We start from the raw sequence: 26019 nt of genomic DNA, 5'->3' as shown, positions 1-26019 counted from the left end.
ATCAATCTTTCTAATCCTATAGATAAACATTTCTTCTATAAAAACAATTTCTCTGATTGACCAGTTCAATCGAGTCCTAAACATGAAGATCCTCGTTGCATTCGCATTGATAGGTTTGGTGGCCGGAAAGGCAGTCATAGACTCCCCTGTGGAGCTCGACTACCATGGAAAGATCGGCATTCCTGTCGCAGCTCGCCTCAAGGCGGCTGAGGAGGCGCAGGACTTCGATGGATCCAGGATTGTAGGAGGATCACCGTCGGCTGTGGGACAGCATCCGTACATCGTAAGTACTCGTCATTCCGTATCGTCTTTGCGTACAAGATTCATAGCGTTAGCTTTCGAATAACTTATAGAAAACTGCAGCAAATAGCAGTACTTTCACAAGGATTATTAACCGGTTGCGGGAAATCCAAAAAGAAAGATTGTATATTTAGCTATGCATGGACTGTGCTGGCTTACCTATTTGCTCGAGCGCTCTCGGCTCTAGTAATTATGAATGAATGAATGAATGAATATGTATTTATTGCCACAACAGCGAATACAGAAAACACAATATCAAAAAGTTACTTAACCTATAAACATTATATCTATAATCTATAACCTTAACCTAATATCTGTAACTTAATAACTAAACATTTGCTGTGACAAATGGTTTGGGCGTCAGCATAATGCTGCCAGCATCAACTCAGCGTGAGTGACACTGCAGCGCTGTTTTTCAGCCCAGACCAAGATACCAATTAAAATAAATTAAATTAGCTCCATATTTCACTACACAACACAAATACAATTCTCACTTAGCCAAATCTCAAACTTGAATTTATATAAATAACAAAGTGCTGAAAATCTCTAAGACTACTCATCTATTTATATTTATTTTATTTTTACCTAGGTACGCAGATTTGCCGTTTCCAGTTGTTTATTAAATATTAAGCGTTTGCAGTGTTTTTTAAATGTAATCAAACAACGTTTGTTTATAGATACAATATAAATTAATAGATATAGTTCATGAAATAAAACTATGAAAACGGATTATATCGCGTATATACAACAGTTCACATCCCGACGTTTCGAACTCTTTACAGCGTTCGTGGTCAACGGGTGACTGAGGAAAAATTACAAAATGCAAAAATACCCACATACTAAAATAATGAACAATCATAGACTACAAACTTTAAGGCTGGTTGTACATGCAAAATCGGTTCATAAGGCTAGTTATACACTATAATTATTTTTCAAGTAAAGATATATATATATACGCGATATAATCCGTTTTCATAGTTTTATTTCATGAGTAACTATCGCGGTAACCGAAGACAATATTAGATATAGTTCAGTTCAGAGACCAAAGACTGTAGTAGTACCTACTGGGACCAGCACCATGCCCAACAGTATAGTAAAAAAGTTGTAACGGTTACCGGATTTTATCTCTTTGATCGTCTCCCGTAAAGCACACTACTATAAGGCACAGTCAAGAGTGCGGATAATAAATGACTTGACCTTCCGCTGTCAATATATAGATTTGGTTGGAGTAGACTCCAACCAAGAGGACAGAGGACAGCCTACCAGAGCCAACCTAGAGGACAGTAACGATTTTGTACCTACGTCGTATAGTCTTATCATTTTCTCAGTAGAAAAAGGTGGCACTGGCAAATTCGAAAAAAATAACGTTTCTGGTGCTGAAACAACGCAATATAGAAATATAAAAATGTATGAAGGAAATTCAGGTATCTAATCATTTCCATACACTACTTATTTAAGTTCCAGTTGGCGTTTTCTATAAACGATTGTGACTTGGTCCGGCCCCTGATACCTATACCATAGAAATTTTCAATTCCTACACTTTTCGTACTGACAAATTGGTTTGGTATCTATTATCTATTGTGTGGTATGGAATTATATTTATGTTGCCAGCGGTTCTGTGCCCTATATAACTATTAATTAATTTCAGGGCGGCTTAGTAATCACCCTAACAACCGGCCAGACCTCCGTCTGCACGTCCTCACTTCTCTCCGCCACCCGCTCCATCACCGCCGCCCATTGCTGGAGCACCCTGACCCACCGAGCCGCGTCCTTCACCGTGGTCCTTGGCTCTAATCTGCTTTTCACCGGTGGCACCAGGGTCACCACCAGCGATGTGGAGACGCACAGCAGCTGGAATGGTCTTTTGCCAGTGAATGATGTTGCGATCATTAGGTTCCCTGCGATTTCTTTAACTAGTAAGTGATACTTTAACAACAATATATATCAGTCGAAATAATCTTCTTAGTGCTTTGTCGCGGGTTAGAATTCCTGTCGATAATAACTGTGTTAATAGTAGATTGTTAACCAAGGGGTGAAAGGCACTCATTTCTGCCGAGATAGTTTGGCTATATAGTTCGAGGCTGAAATGATGCCTTTCACCCGAGTTAAACACTCTTCTTTTCATTTAGAATACGAGGAAACTAAAATGCTTGTGATTTTTTTAAAACATGACTAAGTATACATTTTTATAGTATTTCTTGAGGGTAATCTCAATTAACAATTTATAGGCAAAAGTATTGTTATTTATGGAATGGGGAGTTAAATATCAGAATGGAAATTGTATAACAAATCCATTTAAACCCAAATTTCAATTGCTTATCGTAAAAAAAATAAAAAAAACATCATACTTGGAACGTAAAATGCTCTAGTGCAGAAACGTATCATTTTCTACACACCTTTTAAAACAACAATGGTCTTTCAGCGAATGAGAAATGAAAAATTTTAAAACCTGACTGTATGGGTGGAATCACATATATCAGCATCGAGCCGCATTTTACATAATTATGAGCGATTTATCATTGGAGCCATTGCAGGTAGAATCAGACCAAGATAAGTGTGCAACTATTTTGATAGCACACGCAGTACAAGTGTTATTTTAAACGTCAAACTTCTATGAAATTATGACGTATAAATAACACTTTGCACTGCGTGTGCTATCAAAATTGTTACAGACAACTTGGTCTAACTCTAATATTCTTCACTTAAAACTTAGCGGGCTACATTAGCGTGGTTGTACTACTTGATTGATTGTTCGGAACTCAGAAAAACCGCAAATAAAATGTTCATATCTAATTCAATGTTTTCAGACGTCATCCAGCCCATTGCGATCGCCACCGGCAGCGACAGCTTCATTGGTAGCACTGCCATTGCTGCTGGCTTCGGTCTCACCAGTGATGGTAATTTGACGATCTTTTTTTTATGTAAAAGAAAAGGTTCAGGTCGTGTTATACCAGAAGGTTAAGGAGTTGGCAGAGGACTGGATGAGTTGGAGAGCAAGACCGACAAGAGCACAGCTCTTAAATATAATGAAGATGATGATGATACAGGAGGCAAACGAACAGGCAAATCGCCCGTAAGCCATGGAGTGGCAAGTGCGTTGCCGGCATTGTAGATGAGGGTAAGTACGCTTTTTTCTGTAAGATTTGAAGGTTCTATCCGTCCGGAAATACCGCAGGCGACAGTTCATTCTACAGTATTTTACCATTTCCTGATTGATGATAAATACTACACGTAGTTAGCGCACACGCTGAGCTTGTTAAGATAATGTATGTATCGACGTACTTCGGTTACGAATGTTACAACTATACTTAGCACTAGTTAATATGGAATAAATAAGTCTACAAACGCTATTAAGCATATAAACGCTGCCCCCAACAGTGCACGATCTCTTGTGCGTTGGTCTTCTATCATCATAGCCTCAATCGAAAACATAAAAACAACATATTAAACAGACTGCGTCTGTGCTCCTACAGTTCATGTACGCTCCCTTCTTATTTAATCTTTAACTGTTTTTAAAGGTGGCGCGATCACAACGAACCAGTTCCTCTCGCACGTGGCCGTCACAGTGGTGGAAAACTCCGTATGCACGGCTGTATACTCCATCCTGAACGTGCGCACATCCACGCTCTGCACTTCTACCACTGGTGGCCGAGGGACTTGCGGTGGTGACTCAGGCGGTCCTCTAGTCGTTGACAACCAGCTGGTCAGTATACTGTATCTATTTCTAGTGGCTCTGTGAGATGTAGACCACGACGAACCAGTTCCTATCGCACGTGGCCGTCACAGTGGTGGACAAATACTATTCTGAACGTGCGCACATCGACGCTCTCCACTTCTACCACTGGTGGCTGAGGAACTTGCGGTGGTGACTCTGGCGGTCCTCTAGTCGTTGACAACCAGCTGGTTAGTATACTGTATTCGATATGTCAACAGCCTTCGTACACCTTCACCTTCATTGTAGACCTCGCGAACCCTTTCCAAAAACTAAATTGACAAATAAATTCACTATCGAACCTGCTAGCAAACTTGTAGCTATTTGCGTAGCTATTGATTTTATATATATTAATAGCTACGCAAATGTTCCACCAGCTTATAGTTACCCTTATGACGTCATCAGGTATTTAAAAACAGGCTCAGACGACACAACATTAACTTTTTCCTTTATTTGGTCAATGTAGGCTCTCCATGGTTACGTTGACTTTCTTTTTGTTTTAACTCTCCCTTCTTATGTTCTTGCTGAATTAGTTGTATCGTATCGTAGCAGGTATCGAGGGGGCCTAGTCAAGATGACAATCGTACATCGACAAACGTCAAACGAATAGAGAAAATTAATTGGAATGACAGATCCTACGCAAAGTTACGTAACCCCCAGGCATCTTAGCTATTACCACAGAATAAGTAATAGTATTATCATACAGAACGGCCACGCACCGCCCCGCCCCGACTCGAATTACCTCACCCCGCGACACTCCAGATTGACGGCCGTTTGCCGGCCGCTCAGTACTATTTTTAAGCAACTTATTCACACTATGAGCTATGACGCATGAGTCGCATGACGCGTGTACAGACGTGCCGTTCACACATAGAAAAGATGTATGATTTTTGATGTATAGCGTGTCCGCCCTGAGCTATTACTATCGGATCATAAATTATATCTTATTAGCTATTCTACTACAGTTCTCAACATACTTATTATTCCTTATACTACAGATCATCTTCTATTATACGGTTATGATGTTTTTAACAAGCATTTTTTACCCAGGTCGGTATAACCTCCTTCGGGCACCGCGACGGCTGCGAGGTCGGCTACCCCGCGGGCTTCATGCGCGTGACCTCTTTCGCTGACTGGATCCAGGCTCGATTGTAAACATAAATGGCGTAATATTCTTAATATACCCATTACAACATATTATGCCTTTTCTTCCCTAATTGATGATATTAAAATATAGGCACGTACCTAATCATAAACCCTTTAATTTCTTGAAAAGGGTACAGTTATATGTACAGATGTTCACGTTTGGTGTTGTCCTCCTCCTCCTTATTCAGCACTCCACAAACAGCATGCAAACAATACAATTCTATATCTAAACAAGAAAAGAGCGTACTCCCATCTTAAATGCCGGCAAGGCAGTTACAACCCCTCTGGTGTTGCGGGTGTCCATGGGCGGCGGTAATCGCTTACCATCAGGTGATCCGTCTGCTCGTTTGCCTCCTATTTCATAAAAAAAAAACAAGAATATTAAAATATGAGGGATGTGTTTGTTAACAACCTATAGAATCCTTACACGCTGAGCGAGGAAAACAAATGAAGTGATTCTAGTAATAGTAGTAAACACTTTATTGCACAAAACAAGTACATAACACAGAGAGAATACAGTAAATGTGTACAAAGGCGAACTTATCCCCTTAAGGGGTCTCTTCCAGCTAACCTTTAAGTAAGAAATACATACGAAATGGTAGTCTAACTAAGATAATATGTACATTGAAGGCAAAGCAAGACTCTATTGATTCTAATGGTTCTTTACAAACACATTCTACGCATCCTCGCACATCTCTAGTGGAAACGCAGCCTAAAGGTTGTTGTAAAGTGATGGAAATAATTTGCTAGTCTATAAATGAAATGCAAAAGTTATTATCGATGTATGAGTGATGCTCTCGCATAGGCGACTGGATAATGGAGACCAAAGATGCCGCCTTCAATACGGAGCACAATCAATAATGAATGATCGATGATCCAGTACAGGATCGGAGCAACCAGTGTATTACTAATGTGTATTACATAATTAACGGCCTCCTAGCCTAGTGGGAGTTGGTATTGACCCCGCTTATGATGCAGGAGATCCCGGGTTCGAATCCCGGTCAGGGCATTTATAGTACTGGCTGAAGGTAAAAATACAAATCTCAGTAAAATAAAAGAGTAGTCTCTATACTGAAATAAATGTCATATACGAAGGAAAAAAATACCAAAGCCTCGAGTGTCCAGAGCTGGAATCGAACCAGCGTACCCCGTTTACCGGACAGGTACCGCTCGGCTATCCGGTCACGGTGGCATGGGTCGAAATGACTGGAGGCTTTGGTAATTTTTTCCTTCGTATATGACATTTATTTCATTTTATAGTTTAAATGGTTATCACACATTTAATGTTACTTTACAATAATAGTTTACATGAAAATCGTGTAGGCGCTACGTTTTTTTGCTGACTGTACCGAGGTACATACACATATTTAGTTCTCGTAAATGGTACAGCATTGTCTAATAATAATTACAGTAAATAAGATATTAACATTAATCATATATCGTAAAATACATTTATTACTTACAATTACAATTTCAATTATTAAATTAAATTATTAAATTAAATTATTAAATTACAAAACAAAAAAAAAACAGAACAAAAAAGCACAAGCAGCATAGTTTAAATAGTAGTGTGTCTACTTGAAAAAACAGATTAAAATATTTTGATAGAAAATAATTTAATTTGTTCTTAGAGTACCTACTCTGGTAAAAGATCGAGGGTGTGGATCTAGCTGAAAGGGAATGGCAGACTCAAATTATATACAGCCTGACAGCTTATATATGTATATATTGTTAAAACTACTACAATAAAATTAAGTATTCTTGCAAATAAATGATATTGATTGATTGATTGATTGATCGAACTACAAAAAGGATACAAATTTATTTTATTTATTTATTTTATTTTATTAAAAGGAGATAAAACAGAAGCATACAAGTGAAGAACAATATAGACAGAATATACATAACTACCATAGATTATGTTGTTTCCTTAAGCATATTAAATTATAAGTAAAGCTTACAAATAAAAATTAAAGCTATAAATAAAATAAAAACGCTCCCTGCCGTTCCCGGTGCAAAGGTGTCCATGATGCTCGCAGCATTTCCACGCTGGATTACCACGGGCAGCCTTTGCACAAGGAACGACTCGGAGCCCCCCCCGCTTTCTGTCTGAGTCGAGGTCCTAAATCGCGTGTGAAGCGCTTCGCATCGGCTCCCCAGCAACCCGCCGTTTCTACTGAGAAAGGGAAGATTATGTAGCCAGGGGAGAGAGCAGCAAATTATTTGTCGGTTTAGATCCACTTGAGTTTCGGCTGCCGCTTTGTTTGATGCATGTACGTTCTCCTCGGTCTTCCTTTTCTTCCACTTTGCTTCAACTTTCCCTTCTATGATGATGATCTAGTTAAATGTGACATCCTTGCGACGTTTGGTGTCTGGAATATGGGACGGCGCCAGGGTATCTAAGTGTTTTTATTATCGAACTTAAACTATCGTGAGACATATTTCAAAATATCCGAAACATGTCGCCAAAAGCGACTAAAAATAATAGTGAGTAAAAACCGTACTTATCTAAATGTTTTTATTATGTTTTACATAGTTAAAGCCTGACCAGGAACATATGATCATTGTCAAGAGGGCGCTGTTCTTCTCATTTATATGGCAACTGTTCAGTATAATGTGAACTATGTGATTGGCAACTCGTTATTTTGACTTACATACTGAATGACTGACGCAATTCATCGTAATCAAAATCAGAATCCAACTATTCGGTGTCAACATTTCTTTCATTGTCAGTAGATACTCCTTTTTTACCGTAAAAAAATTCTATATTTTTTTACTTATCACACATATAGGTCAAAATCGTCTAATTGTAGCTATTTTTTTTTTTTGGTTTGATTTTCTTTGGCAGTCTAATACCATAGGAGGAACGACCTTCTCTCGTAAAAAAAATATATATTATTGTGAAATTCAAGTGTTGTATTTAATTAGCAATGTGCCAAACAATTTTCTCAGGAAAGCTAGGAAATTTTGAAAATGTTCTGCAATTTGCACATTGTTTGTTGTAATAAAATTATTGCTACAAATATTTATATTAACTGCTTTATTTGTCATAGTTTGGTTACAAAGGCGTTCGTTTAAAGCTGAGAAGAGATCCAGGCGTTGAAGGCCGTAACACGGGCGAAGCCGGCGGGGAAGTTGCGCTGGCAGCCGCTGACGTGTCCGAACGAGGTGATACCGATCTGCAACAGAAGTAACCATGTAACAAATACTGGACTTTTATGATAAAACTGTATTGAAATAAAACTGCCTAAATGCATATCGTTTCTAGTTAATCTCGCAGTTCATCAAGGAGACTAACTGTGACTTCTGTATCCCGCAACATATTTTAGTTGAAAAATTTATCTCCTAAGTTTCCACATTGTATTTACTACTTATTGACAGCTCGAAATAAACATACTAGGTGTCGTAGACGGTAAGCGCACCAAAGGGCCAACAGCGGATCCAATCCATCCGGATTCTGTGGCTCCTTTTAATTGGTCATGAGACAACGTCAAAGAAAATGCTTGCTTTTGAGATGAGAGCTGGTGCTAACCAGAGTGCATTATGTGTCCAAAAACCTTAAGGGTCTTCTCCCAATAGTAGGAATGTGTTTGGTGATCTGTTAACGTATAGTAAGAAAAGGCGGTCGCCAGAGTCTCCACTACAGGTGCTGTGGCCGTCGGCACACACAGAGGGTTGAGGCAATGACAGTTGCAATGCCACAGGTGTTGGACATTAGGAAACACGTTGAGAAAGATACTGACCAGCTGGTTGTTGGCGACCAGAGGACCGCCGGAGTCACCGCCGCAGGTACCGCGGCCGCCGGTGGTAGCCACACAGATGGTGGAGGCCTGGACGGTGGATGTGCCGTAGGTCTGTTGGCACACGGCGTTGGTGATGACCTGCACCTGCACGTGGGACAGGAACTGGCTGGTGCTGATGCCAGCGGCTGGAAGAATTGAAGGGTTTTTTTAAGACAGATAATGATAAAATAATAATAAATAAATATTACGGGACAGCCATACACAAAGAAGATAGATAGTGACGGTCTATGGGGGAGGTCTATATCCAGTAGTGGACGTCCGTGGCTGATAGGTAGGTAGGTAAACATGAAATCAGCTGTGTTGCTGTTGCAAAGTAGCTGTTGCGATCCTCTGTCATTGACTGTCGTTTGATCCGTAGTAAAATATACTCGTATCATTTGGGGTGGGGTTTGGGGTTGGGTCACAAAACTTCATAAAAGAAGCTGATATAATTTTTTAATCCGGAAGGAATCTTAAATACTTACAGTCGCTGGTTCTGCCGAAGCCAGCAGCCCAGGCCCAGGTGCCGACGAACTGGTTAGTTCCGGACGCGAGAGGGAGGCTGCTGATGGTGTCTGTAAGAAACGTGAATCGTGAGTTTCAAGCTCTTAGTGTTCAAAAAGTCCCACTTAATAATAATAATCATTTCAAGCCTAAAAGTAATTTATAGAATCAGGCGATACTTTCGGAAGTTCATAGTAATTAACTGAAGAATACAATAAAAAAACAATATCGGGTATTACATAGCAGTAAAAAATACGCCATATATATTAAGTGTGTGTCTAATAATCTGCGTTGATTATTATTAGTAAAACTAACAATCAACGTAGATTTTATAGCTAGATTAGGGTTTTAAAACATTATGACAAAAATGCTTAGAAAAATGCGTTAAAGAATAATTTTTGTCCCGGGTATGATATGATAATTTTTCTCATGGAAATCATCATTCTATGAAAACGAAATCGCAGCAAAAAAGTCCTCAATAAAATACTTACTAGAGAAGGAAACCCAGCCGAAACGGATGATAGCAACATCGTTAACGAGGGTCCACATATTATAGCTGCCGTGCATCGTGACATCGCTGGTGGTGACCCTGGTACCGCCGGAGAAGAGCAGGGTAGAGCCGAGGACCACGGTGAAGGAGCGGGCCGAGCCGCCGCTGGATTGCCAGCAGTGGGCGGCGGTGACGGCGCGGGTGTTGGAGATGAGAGTCGAGCCACAAACGGAGGTTGCACCGGTGCTCATGGTGATAACCAGACCCCCCTGGGAAAAGAAGTTGGTTTTAAAGACAAGTTGTCTTTGCCAATCGAGTAGTACATTGGGCTTTTACGAGCTCACGCTTAGCAATGGTACAGAATAAATAATAGTGCGCCATGAGCCACAGGAGCTCACATTTAGCTGTGGAAGTTCACTGTAACGAAACTTATTGTAGTTATTATCAATAGTTGTTGTAATTGCTCTTGCGCGGGGTAATTAATTACAACTATATTTGACTTTTTATAAGAAATGCTCATTTTAAAGTATACAGACTCAACATTTTTGGATGCGAGTCTGAATCCTCACTCCAACTCATCTGAACGGCTTTTAGTTCGTTTTCAACAGAATGCCGCTATTTACTGGGGATAAATGTAAGCAGCATGCTGAGATGGGGCCATTTTGTGACACTTTATTTTCACTATGTTCTTTTAATGTATGTCTATTGTCTGTGTGTTTACGAATAAAAACTATTCTATTCTATTCAGTATGTAATAACTCTTCCTTTTATTTTTATTGCTGTGGTCGTTAATACAAAGTTTTCTTGAACCTGGAAAACTAAGTTATAAAATGTAAAGGTATAGGGGTAAACAATGGACGATCTAGATAACCCTTGGGTAGCGGATTTAACCTTTACTTGTACTTAATTTGTACTTAATACCATAAGGCATTCTCTACCAGTTAACCTTAAGGCAAAGCAGAGATTAACTATTATAGTTAAATATTTATAATAACTATAGGACATTTAATTTAATTTCATTTACACAATTTCGAATAAGATCTACAGTAAGCGCATAACTCATAAGGACAATGAGGCTTGTGTCGTGTGAGACACAGAAAACATCCGTAACTGAGGAACAAATATTTGTGTTTATCATACCAATATCGAGAATCCTCGACCATCGGCTTCGGAGGCATCATCCCTACCAACTAACAAGCAAGACAGGTCATCAAAACCAACCAATCACCAATCAGAACATGTTCAATCTTGTACTCACAAGGTAAGGGTATGCTCCGAGCCCGGCAGCAGCGCCTCCCACGATCCTGCCGCCATCGAAGTCTAGGGCCTCTTCAGCGGCTTTGATGCGGGCAGCCTCGGGGATACCGATCTTGTTATGATAGTCCACCTCGATGGGCGCCACGAAGTCCTCGGCCAGCGCCGACCCCACCAGACCCACCAAAGCTAATACAACCAGCAGTTTCATATTGACCAACTATGCGTCTTACACAAAAATATCAGCTATTTATACTCTCTATTATCTTTTACGATAATGCAAGTGTGCAGCCTCATCATGCTTTTTGTAATTAATTACGATTAATTTTAATTAATAAGCTTGATTGATAGTGTTAATTAATATGGTGATTAATAGAGTCAAGTGAAGATAATATCGAGGTTCCATAATAAATATCTTTTTTGGGACAAATACTTTTTAGCATGTACCTAAAGTTACTAACCGCCAATAGAAAGTCTAAGTATTTAGAACAAGATACCATATTAAAACTAAATGTCGCTTGCCATATAGATGCTTTGACAGGTTATTCCTATAAAGATACAAGCAAATCTCGTTCTTAAGGTAAGCTACAAAGTGGGACCTTTGACTACACTTCGACACAAATTATGAACTAAACTATTTTACAACTTGAAAATTAAATGATGAAAACTTAAAAAGCAAGGTAAGCAGTTGAGGACACCGGCTAGCTAGCCCACAAGATTACATTCAACTATTAATTAGAATTTTTATAGCCCCACCTCACCTCACATACGAAACCAGAATGCTCCGTGTCCGTCATGAAAAACTTACAATTTACAATTAACTAGGCAATGAAGACACAGAGCTCCTGTATGGGACCTCAAGGTGCAACAGAAAAGGAAAACAAACTAAGTAGCTAATGTTGCAATCATCCTTATTTGTTTGCTTGCGTCTCAACTCTCAAACTGCAGTGGAGTCCAGCATTGATCGAAAACTATCGAGATCCTGAGTTTTCTAAAAAGTCGCGTGCTAAAAATGAGAGTGACAACACTGTAGATTCATCTGGCGAACCGCACAAACGCTTGCCCTATGGAAATGTGCAAGCTATATGGGTGAAGCAACATTTTCTTGTCACTCATTACAGTGACCTGGGTCACTGGGGCTTTCAATTAACCAAACGTGCATATTTGTGGTAGTTATAAGCCCTTTTCATAATGGGCCATCTAAACCGGACCGGACCGTGACCGTCTATATCCCGATCAATATAAAGGATGACTCACATTAGACCGGGCCGTGACCGGGCCGGAGCTTCCGGCGCTTACTTTTCTATGACATGACAGGTGATCACGTGATGCTCTTCATAGAAAACGAAACGCCGGAATCTCCGGCCCGGTCACGGCCCGGTCTAACGTGAGTCATCCTTAAGTCTAGTGAAACTAACCGTGAATCATTCGAAACTCGTATTGCTGGAAATTAATTCTTCTCAAAAATCTATTTTGAAAGATTGGCCTATAGATATACAACTGTCATTCAAAACTTGAACGCAAAAACTTCGTTCTATATTATAGTTACGTAACACAGAAGTTATATAATTAATTAACTGTGGAACCCTAATCCTGTAAATTGTACGTACATAGATACGAAGATAAGAATTGACACGAACAATAACGAATTGGCAAGAATGTACACGGATTCAGACTAATTTAGACTATCGGCTCTGTGAGCTGTAGGCCTCGCGATTCTCGCGATAAGCTTGAAATATGTAAAAATAAAAAAACACTGTTGAGTCAGTATCACAGGCACGTAATATTTTCGTAAATAATCGCTTCGAAAGAAAAAATATGTGTCCCCCCTCTAACTTTTAAACCGTGGGTCCAAAAAATATGAAAAAAATCGTGAAACAAAAGCTTAATAAATACTTTCAATAAAAACTATAGCGAACATGATCAGTCCAGTCGTTTTTGAGTTATTGCAAAAATCTTATTTTCTTAGTAAAAAGACGTACATACAAAGCGCTGCAAAGGTACTCCAGGTAATAGCCCCCGTTTTTTCCTATTTTGACAAAATGGTAACTACGAAACCCTACACTGAGCATGGCCCGACATTTTGGCCGATTTGTTTTATGTCGTTATTGCCAATTTCTGCTATTTTGAACATTTTCCAAAAAACGAAACGACAGAAGAATTCTATCTAACTAATCGCGCTGCCTGCTGCCTACAAAACCCGCTTACAAAATTTTACGAGAAATGGTTTTGAAATACAACCTGCAGAGAACATCCGGACATACAAAAGTATTTTTGGCCAAGCCAAAACGGAGACCTTCGCAAACGTTCGGTCAATAAATGGAACAATCACATGCAGGACAACCTTATTGACCGAGTGAAACGAAGGTGTCCTTTTCATCGTATCGTATCGTATGCTTCCCTATTTATATCCGAATGTTCTCCTCTACAGGTCACAAATTCTCATCCGATTATCGAAAAATTTTGAGAGCAGGTGCGATGTTTAAATAGTTTTCGATAAAGTTTTTCACAATGGCATTTTCACGAGAACTACAGCTGCTGTGACAGAGCCATATAAAATTATAATTAAGTAAATAAATAGTTGTCAGATTTCTATGACGGGTATGACGGGGTGATCGGAGATCACGTGATGCTTTCTATCAATCAATATCTTTATTTGTTAAACATAGGTACATTTTAAATATATTAATAACGGGTCACGGAAGTTTTGTCATAGGTACATTATACGTGTTACAAATACAAACTTACAATTAATTACTTAGGATCACCATGTCTTACCAGCATTAGGTATACAAATTTAATACAGAGGTTGCTAACTTTTTATTTTGATTTATAAGTTATGAAGAAAAACAAGACGAGGAAGTGATTTTCGATACTTTTATGTGTTATGTGTCACATACTCGTATTATCTGATTTTATAGAATATACGCCGTAGTAATTTTGATAGGTATGTACCTAATCTGATATAAGCAACATAATATCAACATTTACGTAAATATGTACGACTGATCTTGTATTTTGCAAAATACCCGTGTTTTTTGGGGCGCCATTTTCCAGTCTCTACATTAGACCAAATCTAGCGGTGGGGTACCTCAAGGATCTGATTTAAGCCCATTTATATTCCTAAAGTGGTGTCAAATAGACGAGCCAAAGGATGTAAATAAATTGACCATTTCTGAGTATTAAGGGTCATTTATTCATATTAATACATACATCCATTTACATTTAAATTAACTAAAAAGTAAACTAAACTAAAACCAAGTCACAACAATACGACATTGTACATAATAATAAATTACTCTTAAATTAACTATAAACTAAACTAAATAAGTTGTTTGCAGAAATCGCGAAGCGTCTGGTTGACGTAACTGGTGACCGAAGAGCTGGCGGCGTCTCGCACAACGTATCAGCATTGCGATACAGCGGGGAAATGCCGCCAGCATCCTTGGTACAAGGCCCTATTTTAGATTTAAGCTAGTTATTAATTTCGTTTACGTAGTACCACTGTATATATCTTGTATGTAAATAAATTTGTAATAACTAACTAAATTAAACTAAACTAAAAAAAAGACACGCCTAGAACCTAGTCAAACCAGTGTCCATTACGCTCGCCGCGTTGCCACGCTGGACCGCGACAGACAGCCTCTGCATCAGGAAAGGAATGACCCGGAACGAGGTTTCTGAGTTACTTGGGCGTTTTCTTAAATAAATATTAAAAAATAAATAAATAATAAATAAATAATAAATATTGAAAATCTGATTATCATAGATGCTGGTGTTTTTGGGTTCTTTCAATTCAGAATAACCCTGCATATTCAACCCTGATGATAAAAAAAGTCCCAAAAATTGGGATATCTTTTTAGGGTTCCGTACCCAAAGGGTAAAAACGGGACCCTATTACTAAGACTCCGCTGTCCGTCTGTCCGTCTGTCTGTCACCAGGCTGTATCTCATAAACCGTGATAGCTAGACGGTTGAAATTTTCACAGATGATGTATTTCTGTTGCCGCTATAACAATAAATACTAAAAAGTAAGGAACCCTCGGTGCGCGAGTCCGACTCGTACTTGGCCGGTTTTTTTAAAAGGCAGAATGGAGAATGCTGTTGATTCTGAGTAGAATGAGCCCAAAAATGTCTAGATTTAAAAGAATCAGGTTTTCAATATTTATTTTAGAAAACGCCCACTTGCGATGGCGGGCGATAATAATATCTACTTATCTGTCGTACGCAATATTATTGCCAGTCCCTCGATAAAAATTGTTTTTGCGTGTTTCGTGGAACCAGGAAGCTGTTGGTGCAAATGATTGACATCATGTTTTCATGTTGACACATTCGAGTCACCATTTTGCTAATAAGTTATAACTATAGTTCCTGTTTGACAATGCAATATGTATGTGTTGGGTGATATGTAGTCTCAGAATGATTCTTCGTAACGTAATTCTGTCTCTTTTGAGGATGATATGAGATTTAGGGTCATTCTACAAAAGTCTCATTCCCTGGCTCTACATTTTCGCAAATTCCCAGGAGATGGAGGAGGAGATTTATTAGATCTCATTTTAGTGATTGTGTAACCCGTGCCAAGTCCCATCGACAATCAAAACTGCTTAGCGGAATGTCCTGGGAATTTGCGAATATGTATAGCCAGGGGAATGAGATTGCTGTAGCCTTTACCCACTATTTTTGAAGAATAAAGAGAACCTTTCCGAAATGGTGTGGCGAAAATATTTTTCTTCAACTAGGCTCGCACGCTGGGCATAAATAAGACCATAAGTCTATCACCGGGACAATATAGGCTCTTAATAAATAATAACAATGCTCGGATGTGGAGAGCATTTTCTTCCTAAATAGAACATACGAGAAGGAAGAGCCAAATTAAGAGGCCTCGATGGCTTACCTTGTCTCATTTGCGATTTTGTCATTGGCCTATTTTTAGGGTTCCGTACCCAAAGAGTAAAAACAAGACCCTATTACTAAGACTCCTCTGTCCGTCTGTCCGTCTGTCTGTCACCAGGCTGTATCTCATCAACCGTGATAGCTAGACAGTTAAAATTTTCACAGATGATGTATTTCTGTTTCCGCTATAACAACAAATACTAAAAAGTACGGAACCCTCGGTGGGCGAGTTCGACTCGCACTTGTCCGGTTTTTTCCTATTTTCTATATATACTATAAATGCGTGTATCCTGTGTGTGCTTTTAGAAATTCATTCCCTAATAGCTTTAAATAGGTGTTTAAGGAGTGTATCGGGAAATACTAAATTCACGCGAACGTTGTCGTGGACAACAGCTAATAGTTATTCATAAAAATCTATTAGGAACCTACTAACTGATAAAAAAATGGTATGATTAGATAGTTCCTATTTATCACGGATTATATTTTAGTCCTTGTTATTGTGAAGAAGTCCAAGAATGAAGGAAACTTATTAGATACGTAATACGTACGTAGTAGATAAATAAAACTACATTTTTATCTACGGATTATGAATGACGGCTAAATATTCAAACAGGGAAAACCCAATGTACTTATAAATTATCGAGCTGCGATCAGAATGAGATTAAGCATATACGTATTTGGTATTTGGATAAATAAATAAAATGACTAACAGTTGGTACAGTCAAGGTATTAGACGGAGAGCTAGTACTGGAAAAAGTGGAAAATGGTACATGATTATGAGAGCAACGAACGTAGACGTGGATCCGGAGGGCCTACCGCGAACCACGTTCGACGTGTTGCCTCTCTGTCGCACTTGTAAATTCGTACGTAACTGTGACAGGGAGGCAACACATCGAACGTGGTTCGCGGTAGACAAAGATTTACCACAATTATGAATAAGGAGCGAAAATTCCCGATAAAAAAGCTTAAAACCAAGATACAAGACATTTATTGATTAAAGTTAATGTTTTACAACCTCCCAAACTTCTATGCATTTGACATTTTGATAGACCTCCATCTACACTAGCGCCCCTAGCGGCGAAATTAAACGCGGTAGCCCTCATTGGCTACTTGACAGGTTTTTTGTAAATAATGTCAATCGATCTGGATTTTCCTGAGGATCAAATCCTATATATTATACTACTCTTTGATCAAATGTCTATATATAGGGCTCATGGGCCTCATGGCTATATATAGGGCTCATGGGCCTCATGGCATTAAAGCACAAAGGTCAGTTGAAACATGATATTGTAATGTGACGTCACATTACTACAGTCTAAAATTTAGACTCTAAATGTATGGAAGATCAAGAAAATTGCTATTTTGACCCTGAAATATTGCGTTTATGTATATAGTTGTCGTACAGTTTATTTGTCAATAAAATGTAAGGAATGAGATGGGATAAATTTCTTTTTTCTTTTCGAAACTCAAAAAAAACTTAATTTTTAAGTCTTGTATTTTTTTATAATCTCAAAATATCTTTTTAAAATTCAACTTTTTTTTTAAATAATGGATGGCTCATTTTCTATCCCTTTAAATAGCAAAATGTTGTTATAATATTCAACATGTGTCAAGTACCCAATTGCTGTAAGGGAGTCCGCTAGCTGGCGCGGGTGCACGGAGCGTCAAGCGGGCGCACGCACGCGGGTGCCATTCTAACTTACTTACATATATGCAAATATAGGTAAAATCCGTTGCACGCGTCCGCACCAGCTTGCGCTGCTCGTAATTCAATTTCAATTCAATTCAATTTCAATTTACAAAGATAACAATAATCTTAATAATGCTCATCTCATACTATTTTTCATTAACCCGCCCACCCGCTCCGTGCAATAGCAATCGCGTCAGCTAGCGGACGCCCTTAATCGTCCATTATACTGCTTCAGGAAGTTCAGTAGTAGGATTAGAAGTTCCAAAGTCACACATAACTTGGGAAATCCTAATCCTATTATCAGTATTTTTTGCCACAGCAAATACGACGTTATCGCAACCAGCGCTCGTTTACACAAGTTCATTAATAAATTGAGCATAGAGTCCCTTTTGGCTTAAATATTAACAATTACATATACACTTTAGGCGAGGACACTAGCCGTCCTTTAAAAACATATCAGTAATTAATTAGAATTAGAAATAATCCCAGATAAGAAGATAATCAATTACTAATTACATTAGAACCTTGTGAAAAAATGGTATAAAAGGATTTGTAATAGATGATTATGTATAATCGATTTCCGTAAGCCTCAATATGAAGCTCCTTGTTGCGTTCGCTCTGGTGGGTCTTGTTGCTGGTGGTGTCATAGATGCTCCCGCCGAATCGGTGTTGGAGCTTGACTACCACAACAAGGTCGGAATCCCACTGGCGGCGCGCATGAAGGCGGCGGAAGAGGCCTTGGACTTCGATGGATCCAGGATTGTGGGTGGGGCCGCTGCCTCTCTTGGACAGTACCCCTTTATCGTAAGTACCTCTATATTTATCAAATCCAGCAAGAGCTCTTTTCTGGGCAAAAGCTGGTTAAAGTACCTATAATTTACAAACATACGAGTATCATACTTGAATAAGATTTTTAACGCAGTGTTGACTAAATTAAGAGATTACGATTTAGTTGACTAAGGTCTATAAGGAAAAAATACTAAGTATAAAAATGTCTAATATGTAAAAATAAAATAGTTGGAAACTTTTTATGCCGTGATATAAAAACGTCGATAAATAAAAATGCCCATATATAATTTAGACGAAATATAAAAATACCAACGCTTAAAACTAACCAATAAAACGTTTTAGGGCGGTCTGCTGATCACTTTGTCCACCGGCGGCACTTCGGTCTGCGGCTCGTCTCTCCTCACCAACACCCGCGGAGTCACCGCCGCCCACTGCTGGCGCACTCTCTTCAACCAAGCCCAATCCTTCACCGTCGTCTACGGCTCCACCCTGCTCTTCTCCGGCGGTACCAGGGTCACCACCACCGATGTTGAGCTGCACTCCAACTACAACATGATCACGCTTGTTAATGATATCGCTATTATCACGATTCCATGGGTCACCTTCAGCAGTAAGTAAATTTTATTAACTTGTTTCTGGGGTTTATTTTGCTTTTACCTATTTCAACTGTCAATAAATTTCTAGGTAGAGTGGAGGGTATATGGAAACATTATTTATGGTACAGATCTCAGATCTCGTAATTAGAACTATTAAGAGTTGCTCAGAGCTGGTGGATGCGGGCTTGGGATTACACTTGGTGGCGATCGGAGAAAGATAACATGCCAAGCATTAGGGAGGAACAACACAATTCTTGATGTCTCAGTGACTAGAGTTTTAGTCGTAGTATTATCTACTGTGGAAAATTTTATGAAATACCCGTTCGTAAGCGTTAGTATACTATTCCAGTTCGGATATGATGGTCTAATTAATGTTGTCTACGTGACAGCGTGATACTGACAGTCTCCGTCTCTTTCAATTGCATGGTATTCAAAAGTGACACTAATTTAGCACCAAAAAGGCCATCCAGTATGGATGGTTGCCGGCTGGATACGCACGCCCGGATTAAGAGACCTCTATTCCCTAATAGAGGTCTCTTAATCCTAGGCACTTGGTATGGCATTAAAAATTTAGGGGGCCCCCTTCTCCAAAACCATTGCCAAGTTGCCTGGGGTCCCTAGGGTCGTGCCTTGTGGGCCTAGGCGGAAATCTGGCCCTGTGGATAGGAGGGGATGGGTAGGAGTATATATTATAATCTGTATTTTACGTTTGTTACAGACACCATCCAGCCCATCGCTCTCGCCACCGACAGCTCCGACCTCACCGGCACCTTGGCCTGGGCTTCCGGCTGGGGTCTGACTAGCGATGGTAAGATCTAAATCCTTATTTCTTCTGACGTTTCTGGAAATCCAGTGATCAGTAAAGAAACTAATGAAACTAAGTGTGAGATACTCAGGAGCGGTATTCGACATGCGTTAAGTGACGTTTCGTGTTGAACTTCAGTTGAATGAAAGAAATCGTGTGTTGTCGAATAGGTAAATTTGACATTAGCAATCCACAGTTAGGTGACAACGAAACCAAACCATTTTAAACCGTATAGTAGTAAGAAAACAAAGTTGATTTTTGTTGCAGAATTTTTTCAATGAATGACTTTTGGTCGTACCAAATGATACTTTCCACAGTTGATGAACAAATGATTCATTCCACTGTTGAACTGATGTTGAAGCCGAAACTGACAGTTGTGCATCTCGAATAGGGCCCCAGGTCTCTCACGTAAGTACTTAAATCTTTCGTGACTGCCCCTGAGACCAACATACCTACACAAACATCCCACCCTATTTATTATACCTATTATCATTGCCCTTAAAAATAAGCCTGGATTTGAGTTTTCCCGTTCAAAAGGTTACCTGACTATAATTGAAATAAAATCAGATTAAAAGACAAGGTATTAGTCACGATACTAAACTGTATAAACTTTTTGTCTTTGCTCTGAAATATTTTTAGCTTTTAAGTAATTTTTTTTAACCATTTCACTTTAATTTTAAACGCAATATTTCACTGACAAAATTGCAATTTACTACTTTTTCCATACATCGAAACGACTTCTAAGCAATAGCGACGTTACATGGTGACGTCACGGTGAATTGACATTTCGTTTAGAAGCGTTTCGTCAGTAATGTGAGGGTGCCAGATTTTGACCATCGTTTGTGACTTTTGTATTGCTTTATGACAATGGTTTCCATACAGACATTTGATCCTCAAAACAAACCTGATCGACTGATACTGATACCATTAACAAAAAAAAACAAATACCCTATTATTTTGTGCGTTTGAAGGTGGCTCCATCTCCACCGGCCAGTTCCTGTCGCACGTGAGCGTGCAGGTCATCGCAAACAATGTGTGCGCGGCCACGTACGGCACTACCACCGTGCAGGCCTCCACCATCTGCATCGCCACCACTGGCGGCAGCGGTACCTGCAGCGGGGACTCCGGCGGCCCTCTGACTAACGCCGCTAACAACCAGCTGGTCAGTATTGTTGTTGAAAATGATTGAACGGCACAACACTGGTTTACAGATGCACACAGCTTTTTTTTCATCTTGAGCAAGCCATTTTACACGGAAGCCGGCTCAATCGATATTGAACGGTAATACAATACAATACAATACAATACGATACAATACGATACAATACGATACAATACGATACAATACGATACAATACGATACAATACGATACAATACGATACAATACGATACAATACGATACAATACGATACAATACGATACAATACGATACAATACGATACAATACGATACAATACGATACAATACGATACAATACGATACAATACGATACAATACGATACAATACGATACAATACGATACAATACGATACAATACGATACAATACGATACAATACGATACAATACGATACAATACGATACAATACGATACAATACGATACAATACAATAAAATTACTCTTTATTGCACACCTCATTATAGAAAACAAAACAAATAATCAGATTTTACAATATCTTAGTTTTGATGTTATTATGACACGATCACCAACTCCATTATAAAGAATTATTCATGTGAAGTGCTGCTCCAGTCATGATCCTCTTAATGAATCGATACATTCGAAACATGTCAATAGACTAAATTAAGTACGTAGGTAAATGATTCGTTTTAATAATATTTTAATATGAGTTACCTAATGATCCTTGGGTGGAAATTCTCTCTTCTTCTATTGCCATTATATCTCCTATTTAAAAGGGAGCGTGCATAAACTGTAGGGGGCAGCACAGGAGACGTTAGATTTTTGGCGCGAGGCGTAAATGTGTAGTTTATGCTTCCAAAGTAGCCCACAAGATGGCAGCACTTGCTTTGGCGTGAAGTGTCAATGTACATGTGATGTACATGTTTATGGTTCCGATTCAGGCCACAAGATGGCAGACCCTCCAACGCGCACGGTCCCTATAATCATCAAATATATCTGCCTTTTCGTAATACCCAGCGCCATAAAAATTTATTTTGATTTGAATTGTCACTGATATAATTAGGCAGATTAAAGTTATTCAAGGATAGGATTAGGCTACAATCAATCAAGTAAGTTTTTTTTTATCATGGATTATTGTAACAAAGATAACAAAACGAAGCGTAAGTTCTACATACATATCTCAGGATTATTAAAAAACTAATTATAGAGGTACTTCATTATTTTTATTATCAAAGATAGATATAACTCCGTAATAGATGGATACAGTCTAAGGAAAAAACGTGCCTCGAAAATCAAGAAAATTTGATTCTCGTTCAGAGGGCGCTACTAGTTTTGGCCTACAGGCGTATAGATGGCGTTGACGGTTTCGTTTGTTATTTAACAATTTTTACGCATATCAGTGAAAGAACATGGGTCAAAATCAAAAAAATAATTAATGCAAATAAAAAAAATCATTTATCTATATTTAAATACATTCTATCGTATTTTTATAAATCTTCATTTTTAGTTTTAAAGTGTGTCGACAGATGGCAGTGAATTTACTGGGGTTACAAAATTTACTATGACAGTACCGCTCTAGTATAAGTTACTCTATGTTATTATCAATCACAATAAATGAAGGTTAAATGTTACGAAATTAACTACATCATCAAGTTAGATACACTGTTGTTTGTTGAAGTTAAAAATCATAATGGTGTAGCGTCCAGTACTGAATGTACTGATCAAACGAAATTCAATGCTATGTAACCTATACCTATGTTTCGCAATAACTAACAGTTTCGGAGAAATTATCGATATTTGTTTTCTTCAGAACCGTGCTAAACTGACTGAGCGTTGTAGTTACCAAATTTAGCGATTTTGACATAATTATCGTAATTTTAATTTTTTACACGATCGGACTTATTTAAGATGCAAAAGTTTAAGTTCTATCAAGGATCAAAATTATTATAAGGGTATCTTCAAGTGTACCATTTACTTTTTTCGAGAATTCATCAACTTTTGGGTTATTTCTACGCAACTACCGATTTAAAAAGAAAAAAAAAATATGTCCAAAAAAATATGTCAGTTTTGTAACGCATTTTCACATACATTTTGTATGGACCGTTACAAATCTGACACCCATTTGTATGAAAAACTGGGGACGCTTTTTTTCTTTGTCTCATTCAGTACTCGTTGAGTCTAAATAACCCAAAAGGTGATGGTTTTGTAATCGGTACCATTTTTTCTGAAAACCCCCATGTCTCCCCAGACTCGGATATGTTTCAGTGTCTTTTTTGTCTATTCTGACATTCTTAACCTTTAAGATCATACATTAAAGTTACATAAAGCTTTTTCCCTGTATTTACCCATTATTTATTTATCCTCCAGATCGGCGTGACTTCCTTCGGCCATCGCGACGGTTGCCAGGTCGGCCACCCCGCCGGCTTCGCCCGCATCTCCGAGTTCGCCTCCTGGATCCAGGCTCGTCTATAAACTATCCATGAGCTACGATACCGCTTACCAACAGGCGGCGTACGTCCACCAGTGATATTAAAAGTTCATGTCAACTGTAATTGCGGGTGGATTTGCGAATATATTTTTTCTAAATAGATACAAATGTTTTCTTGTTAACTGTTGTAATTATACATCTCTTTTGAAATAAAACACGTGACTATTTCGAAATTTATGGCACTTTTTTTTAAAATTAACCACTCGTCTTCGTTCGTTTCACGATATGCCTAGGAATTTTATGATGTGCCTGATTTTACGATCAGCCGCCGTAAAATTTGAATGCAGCTGCGTATATCTGCGCTGCGCGCATCTCATCTGCATCGGCTTCGTTAATGCCATTGTGCGCCTGCGCCGTTTCTCAAAATGGCCGCTTTTACTTCCCGCCATCTTGCCACGGAGTAGGGTTGAGGGTGGAGAAGAGAAATGTTTTGGAAGAATATGGATAAATGTCTTTTTTTGATGAAAATATGAGGTTTATTGTACTTCCCAATAAATCAAGCACGTAGTTCAATTTTACCGCTAAACATGTGCGTCTTTAAAAAAACAATCGTTGTTATTTTTTTAGTCGAGTAAGAAAATTATTATTTCTTGTGAAGAAATAATTTCATATAAATATATATCGACTAAAATGTTAATATATTTTTCCTTTTTTATTGTGGGACGTACCACATTATTACAATCTATAAATTGTATATACAGATGTCAATCACAATGAAAAAATCAACGATGATGAACTCTGGTCAACGTGGGACACGAACCCACATCCTTGGATTGCCCGTCCAATGCGTTACCAATTGCGCAAGCTGACCATCCGTCAATCGACGCGAATTTAATCATTGCAACTGTGACGACGTCACTAGCGACATCTGCATATTAAGGTTCACAACCTTGATATGCAGATGTCGCTAGTGACGTCGACCAGAGTTGATCATCGTTGATTTTTTCATTGTGATTAACATCTGTATATACAATTTATACAATATATCGACTAGTCATATGATCATTTTGTCAAGCCCTAGCGTAACGTAACAACTTAGGTTTTTACACAAAATAATCTTGAATATTGACTTAAATGTAAATATATTAACTGATTACGGAAGATATAGTACATTGTCCAATATGGGGCGTAAGTTAAATATTTGCAACCGAGAGTTTACCTAGTGTGGTATAGTTAAATCGCGACCGCTTGCCGAAGCGATTTATACTAGACTGTCCCCGCCGGGCGCAGATGAGAATAGGCGCTTCATATAAATTATTACCATCTGTCCCCGCCTCATCATGTATGGCGGCGGTCATATGGGGTGGGGTGGGAACAAATGGGAATACACAGTTTATTTCATTTTCTTCGCTGCGTCTGTGCTCCTTGGCACCGCCACGTTAACGTCGTCGCTTGCGCTATCGTGTACATCTTGCAAAAAAAACAGGTCCTTTGGCGGTATGCAGCGCAACATCGAATTGGATTGTTTTAAGTCTCGAAATAAGTCGTACAGCACAAGTTACGACTCAAGTAATTAAACTTTACTTTTAATGAAGATGTATATAATGAAAGTTATTCATTGTTACAGTAAATAATGACAGCGGTTTATATTAATGTGTACATCTGTATCGTATATGATCTGTACATTTTATTTTACTCAGATATATAGTTAAGCAAATCTTTGAAAGAAGAAAGAAAGAAAATACATTTATTTGACGCCACAACATAGTACATAAAAAAGAAAAGCATGCAGACAAAAAAACATTTGGACGCCAAAAAGGATCCCCACTCAGCATAGTGCCGCGGCAAACCGTGGCGCTGGTTTTCTGTGGGGACCTGGCTTAATCTAAAAAATAATGGCGACACGTACGCCAACGACACACAAATAAAATTTACATTGACATAAAAATACAAACATTATTAAACAGAAAATTAAGACAAACAAAATATTAATTACCGCCTTTTTTAAATATATTTATAACGAAAGTTACAGAAAAAACCAACACCAAAACGAACTAAACTTAAGACTATAACTAAAACAAAGACTAAAACTAAAACAAATCATCAAATTGCCGCGGAAATGTAAAAGTGTGTGTGATAAGTGTGCGAGTGAGTGACTGATATGTTACTGTGATGTCTGTAATTGAATTTGTAACAAGTGTCTTGACAGTAGAAAAAGGTGACAAATTTAAAAAACCGGCCAAATGCGAGTCGGACTCGTGCACCGAGGGTTCCGTACTTTTTAGTATTTGTTGTTATAGCGGCAACAAAAATACATCATCTGTGAAAATTTTAACTGTCTAGCTATCACGGTTCATGAGATATAGCCTGGTGACAGACAGACAGACGGACAGCGGAGTCTTAGTAATAGGGTCCCGTTTTTACCCTTCGGATACGGAACCCTAAAAATGTAGGCGCGAAGGGATATCGTTCCATAGAAAATTTGACATTCTTT

General features: G+C 38.6%; 3 protein-coding genes across 3 annotated transcripts; 2 read left to right on the top strand and 1 right to left on the bottom strand.

The window, feature by feature from the left end:
- Window positions 1–69: 69 nt before the first annotated feature.
- Window positions 70–5209, top strand: LOC134746766 (brachyurin-like). Its single transcript, XM_063681295.1, has 5 exons — window positions 70–283; window positions 1949–2216; window positions 3108–3197; window positions 3819–4003; window positions 5063–5209. The coding sequence occupies exons 1-5, from the start codon at window positions 83–85 to the stop codon at window positions 5165–5167; spliced, it is 849 nt and encodes a 282-aa protein (XP_063537365.1). The 5' UTR covers window positions 70–82; the 3' UTR covers window positions 5168–5209.
- Window positions 5210–8183: 2974 nt separating this feature from the next.
- LOC134746764 (brachyurin-like) lies at window positions 8184–11415 on the bottom strand. The gene is made up of 5 exons (XM_063681294.1): window positions 11193–11415; window positions 9936–10203; window positions 9426–9515; window positions 8902–9086; window positions 8184–8337 (listed from the first exon to the last, which is right to left on the bottom strand). Exons 1-5 carry the CDS (start codon window positions 11397–11399, stop codon window positions 8233–8235), a joined length of 855 nt encoding a protein of 284 aa, XP_063537364.1. The 5' UTR covers window positions 11400–11415; the 3' UTR covers window positions 8184–8232.
- A 6946-nt stretch (window positions 11416–18361) lies between these two features.
- Window positions 18362–23685, top strand: LOC134746403 (trypsin alpha-3-like). The gene is made up of 5 exons (XM_063680772.1): window positions 18362–18574; window positions 18902–19169; window positions 19874–19963; window positions 20932–21122; window positions 23465–23685. Exons 1-5 carry the CDS (start codon window positions 18365–18367, stop codon window positions 23567–23569), a joined length of 864 nt encoding a protein of 287 aa, XP_063536842.1. The 5' UTR covers window positions 18362–18364; the 3' UTR covers window positions 23570–23685.
- Window positions 23686–26019: the final 2334 nt, after the last annotated feature.

The sequence above is a fragment of the Cydia strobilella genome, chromosome 13 (assembly GCF_947568885.1).
Source record: "Cydia strobilella chromosome 13, ilCydStro3.1, whole genome shotgun sequence".
NCBI lineage: Eukaryota > Metazoa > Arthropoda > Insecta > Lepidoptera > Tortricidae > Cydia > Cydia strobilella.
Note: the sequence above shows the minus strand (reverse complement) of the source record. Positions and strands in the feature narration are given on the sequence as shown.

Coding starts and splice junctions, on each gene's coding strand:
- LOC134746764 (XM_063681294.1), bottom strand. CDS start 11,399: ATGAAACTGCTGGTTGTATTAGCTTTGGTGGGTCTGGTGGGGTCGGCG. Junction 10,204..11,192: donor TCGGAGCATACCCTTACCTT/GTGAGTACAAGA, acceptor TTCTTTTCCCAG/GGGGGTCTGGTTATCACCAT. Junction 8,338..8,901: donor TGGTCGCCAACAACCAGCTG/GTCAGTATCTTT, acceptor CTTCTGTTGCAG/ATCGGTATCACCTCGTTCGG.
- LOC134746766 (XM_063681295.1), top strand. CDS start 83: ATGAAGATCCTCGTTGCATTCGCATTGATAGGTTTGGTGGCCGGAAAG. Junction 284..1,948: donor TGGGACAGCATCCGTACATC/GTAAGTACTCGT, acceptor AATTAATTTCAG/GGCGGCTTAGTAATCACCCT. Junction 4,004..5,062: donor TAGTCGTTGACAACCAGCTG/GTCAGTATACTG, acceptor TTTTTTACCCAG/GTCGGTATAACCTCCTTCGG.
- LOC134746403 (XM_063680772.1), top strand. CDS start 18,365: ATGAAGCTCCTTGTTGCGTTCGCTCTGGTGGGTCTTGTTGCTGGTGGT. Junction 19,170..19,873: donor TCCATGGGTCACCTTCAGCA/GTAAGTAAATTT, acceptor CGTTTGTTACAG/ACACCATCCAGCCCATCGCT. Junction 21,123..23,464: donor ACGCCGCTAACAACCAGCTG/GTCAGTATTGTT, acceptor TTTATCCTCCAG/ATCGGCGTGACTTCCTTCGG.